At 48.4% G+C, this 4588-nt stretch overlaps 1 protein-coding gene across 1 annotated transcript; it reads right to left on the bottom strand.

Annotated features, from left to right (window-relative positions):
• Positions 1 to 9: 9 nt before the first annotated feature.
• LOC108229535 (voltage-dependent L-type calcium channel subunit alpha-1F) lies at positions 10 to 4525 on the bottom strand (the record flags this gene model as incomplete). The annotated part of the gene is made up of 11 exons (XM_017405209.1): positions 10 to 849; positions 935 to 1035; positions 1114 to 1161; positions 1243 to 1432; positions 1504 to 1610; positions 2245 to 2372; positions 2712 to 2819; positions 2947 to 3145; positions 3866 to 3920; positions 3999 to 4139; positions 4395 to 4525. Coding segments are annotated over 11 exons (1475 nt in total), but the record flags the coding sequence as incomplete, so codon positions are not given.
• Positions 4526 to 4588: the final 63 nt, after the last annotated feature.

The following is a 4588-nucleotide window of genomic DNA, read 5'->3' on the forward strand; positions in this document are numbered from 1 at the left end:
GGAGCGGGACCCTGATGTGGAGCGGGACCCTGATGTGGAGCGGGAGCTGGACTCGGAGTCTGTCCAAGAAAACGGACCCTCTGTCCTCCCTGCATTCAACACTAATCTAAACCAATCAGTTTTCAGTTTAATGGGTGGAAACATGCTTGTTCTGCTATAAGAACATTTTTATCTCAAATGAAAAACTTCAAATATTTTTTCCTTCACTTGTTCTGAAGTCAGAAACATGAAAACTCAATATAAAGATTTAAGCTGAAAAGTTCCTGTGGAATAAATAAATCTTAGAATAATTCATTATAAATATACAAAATGTTGAACCTTCTCAGTAAAGTTGATTTGATTTCATTTCTGTTTGTTTTTTTATTTCTTCTTCCTTTCCTCGTCTCCTAACCTCATTTACTCTTCGATTCCTTCTTTCCTTATCTCCTTAACATCCTCCTCCCTCAGCTCTCCCTCTCTTCCTCTTTGCTCAGATTAAACCCCGCCTCCTGTGTCTGATTGGTCTGTTTTACAGTCAGTCACTCTTGTAGACCTTAAAGCCCCGCCTCCTCCTCTGGCTCTGTATCTTTGATTGGTGGACAATCAGAATGAAGTCACACAGGCCATCTCGTCAGCCAGCTCCGCCTCCTCCTCTCGGCTGGTCCTGATTGGCTCCTCGTCGCTGTAGAGCGCCGCCGGGTCGTCAGCGATGGTGCTCAAGAAGTCATGGCTCCCGGAGCTGAGGAGGTCGCTTGCCGCTGACTCCATCTCGTCCACGGTCATGTGACATGCGTCAGCAATTTCTCGCTTGGCGAAGGCCACAAACTTTGGATCCCGAGCGTAAAGTCCGAGTCCCTCTGAGATCAGAACCTGCAGAGACCAGAACAGAACCTTCTCATCTCCGTGGAAACCCAGACACTGGGTTTCTGATCGGGGATTGATCGTGCGGACTCACCGCTTCCACCAGGCTGTCGGCAGATCCTCGTTTCTCCGTGAACGGAGCACCGAGTTGTGAGGGAACTCTGAGGGTGGTGTAAGCCCGGTACGGGGGCGGAGCTACAATACAGTCACATGACCTGTTCAGACACGCTCAGACAGTCACAGGTTCATTTCTCTCTGAGAGTTTGTCCTCACCTGATGTCCCTGCAGGGCCACCGTACCAGGCGGGTCTGTCACTCACACCTGTCACATCACAAGAACCAGAGTTTCACATTAAAAGCCTTCTGAAAAAGTCTTTGCTTTTTGAAAAATTCATCTCCTCACCTCGCTCTGCTCCTCCTCTCTTCCCCTCACTTCCCCCTCCTCCTCCCGCCCCCCAGGGGGGGCTGCCCTCCTCCTCCACCAGGATGAGTGGAGCGTAGAGGAGGCGTCCACGCCGAGGACACGGCTTCGCCCAGGACGCCGAGGCCACCGCCGAGGAAAGGCCCGCCGAGCGGTGGGAGTCATGCTCCAGCTGAGGGTGAAGGAGAGAGGGAGGAGTTACCTGAACAACAGGTGTGTGGGTGGGTGGAGTCAGTGTGTTACCTGAGCGCGGCGTGGCGGGGATGTCGGGTGGTATGTCCCGGGAATCGGCAGATCGTCGCTGCTGCCCTGACGCCTCAGACACTGGATGTTGAAGGACGGCTTCCGACCTGAAAAGGTCAAAGGTGCAAAAAACTTTCAGGGTTTTCCACGAGGACTGATCAGTTTTTTCTAGAGACACATTTCTATTTTGCCATGTGCTTCAAATGTTTTGAAAAGTTATCCACCAAACAACTTATTGACCATCTGGAAACTCCTAATGTTGTCAAGCCTTTAGGTTGGCTGCTTGTGAACTGTCTGTGCCATCGATAACATCTGTTTCAGCAGATCACTCCATCCTGCTGGGAAACTTAGTGTCGGTCAACAGCTGCAGTTCTGAGCGGACACAGTAGTTGAGGTGGAAGGTCACCTGTTTGACCCGCTACCCATTCACACAGGTGGTCCCCAAGGCTCTATACCTGGTCTAACTGCTCTTATCATTTATATCAACGATGTAGCCAATGCTGTATTCATCTGTGTGCTGATAGGACCACCTTCCCATCCGAGGAAGCAAAACGTCTTCAGGTACAGAACAGAAGTCCAGTTGCTTTATTTTTTGGATTTTTTGGATTTGCCATGTCCTGCATGACTGAGAATCCACACCAGCAGAATAAGAACATGTGTAAAAGAAACTGGAAAATATAGTTATAAGAACAGGTGCCCTGAGGAACTCCACATTAATTACATCATGAACGACTGGGTCACCTGTGGGTGTGGCAGGAAGTAGGCGTCTACGGGTAGTCCTTCTCCCCTCACTATATCCGTTACCATAGCTACTGTTGGTGTAGGGGGTGTGGCCATCATAGTGGTTTTTGTACTCATCAGGATAATGTCTGCAAAAAGACAAAGCATAATTAAAACCATATTCATAAATTCAAAATTTATATTAGTTTTCTCACCTTTATCTCCTATCTGAACATCATGACTCATTCATTTAATCTCTTTGGGCCATAAAAGTCATGGAAATATTCATTCATGTTATCATCTGTACAAATGTTTATTTGTAAATAAAACCATTTATGTAAAGATATGGCTGTGTATTTATTTGCCCCTGACTGAACCTGTCAGAATCAGCCTTTAGGCCGTCAGTCTGAGACACTAACGCAGCAGAAGAGCATCGATGCTGTTTGTTCCAATGTTGGGTCCTGATCGGTCTCCAGGTCTCATCGTACCTGTCTCTGGAGGTGACACTCTCGTTGTCCTCCTCTCTGCTGTGGTAACCCTGCTCTCTGTACACCTCCACATCCCCGTTCCTCCAGGATCTGTCCCTCGAGTCCCTCCTGCAGACCAACAGGACACTCAGTCAAGCAGACCTCCCTGACATGATCTCCAGAAGAATTCTCAGCTTCTGTTTGATGCACATGGAGCAGCGCCTTCTGCTGGACGTTCTGGGAAGCATTCACACACCTTCCACGTCTGTAGGACGGTCTCCTGTGGGTCGAGTCAAGCAGACCGTTCTTCACCGAGGAGCGGCGGTGCTGATGACTGACAGATGACCTCAGACTGTCTCCACGGCGAAGATGCTCATCGTGTTCGTTCCCGTTGGCCATCTTGGTTAGCGATCCAACTCGGTGGATCAGACCACCGTTCGAGACTCCACCATCACCTGCAGAGAGGACTGCACATGCTCAGTGGAGACAGGGTTACACGGATCTTAACCCTAACAGGTGAGTTTAGATCGGTTACGGTTACCTGGTTACCTGACCTGGTTTTGGATTAAACCAACACTCTGAAACATTTTATTGATCCAGTTTTACAGTTTTATAAAGGTTGATGCTAACATAATCCAACAACATGTTAGCTAGTTTCAGGAGAGCCAACCAAGCTAAGCTAGCAGACGTTTCCTTTGGGAAAGTCTGAATCACTGTTAGTGGATCCTGAACAAACAAGAACCCAAACATCCACGTCTACCCCCCCCGTGACTGCCACACGCCTCAGGACCTACCTGCCCCCAGACTCTGGACTCACCTGTCCCCAAACTCTGGACCAACCTGTCCCTAAACTCTGGACCAACCTGTCCTTAAACTCTGAACCTTAAACTCTGTCCTTAAACTCTGAACCGACCTGTCCTTAAACTCTGGACCAACCTGTCCCTAAACTCTGGACACACCTGTCCCTAAATTCTAATCAGTTATTTGTGATTTTGGTCAGCACTTTTTGGTTGAGAAGGACTCAGGAACCTGTGAGGTCTTGTTGAAAATGGGTTTATCTTAAAAGCAGAAGCTGTTTGGGACTTTATGAAGACATTTTGGTTTATGAGGTGCTCTCTAAAGGAATGCATATCGCCCACCACCTTGCATGCCAACGTTTTAAACAAAACTTTTACCAGTAGGTGTCAGAACGGAGCCTCTTCGATTCTCTGCTGAGAACCTGTTTTCAGCCTGAAACACACAGAAGCAGAACCTTTAAACCTTCCTTGTGTTTATTAAACCTTCAGCTTTTGAAGGCTGGACAAGCACCTTATAAGCAGCGTTCTCCTCCTCTTCATCATCCATGGCTTCCTCTTCCTCCTCCTCGTCCTCCTCCTCCAGATCTTCTGTCAGAGCCAGACGCATCTCTGGACCCAGATCCTGCAGAGTCTTCAGACCGGCTTTGCAGAGCTGCAGGAGGACAAACACATGTGTCCTTAAGACATCTTCAGCCTCAGATCAAACATCTCATGTCTCATGTGTTTCTTCTCAGATTTGAGGAACAAATGTCTTCAGAGCTGATGACAGGCGGCTGCGATCTACAACTCACCACCAGAAGGCAGCACTTCACACACCTTCAGGAAGAAAGGTTCTAAGGGGAATGTTCTTTAAAGTTCAGCATTAATATAATAACAGACAGTCTGACAGGTGGGACAGCAGACTCACCTGGACAGCAGACTGGTTGGTGGAGTCAGACTCTCCGGTCAGAGCACCCCTCTCCTTCCTCCGTCTGAACTTCCTGAAGTAATCCTGGATCAGGAAAGTTGCATAAAACTTCCCAACGGTCACTTCCTCTTCTGCAGGCAGAGAGAGAGAACGGCTCAGTCAGAGGATCAGAGCTACCTGCAGTCAGGAAACTA

Source organism: Kryptolebias marmoratus, unplaced genomic scaffold (genome assembly GCF_001649575.2).
Source record: "Kryptolebias marmoratus isolate JLee-2015 unplaced genomic scaffold, ASM164957v2 Scaffold195, whole genome shotgun sequence".
NCBI classification, from domain to species: domain Eukaryota; kingdom Metazoa; phylum Chordata; class Actinopteri; order Cyprinodontiformes; family Rivulidae; genus Kryptolebias; species Kryptolebias marmoratus.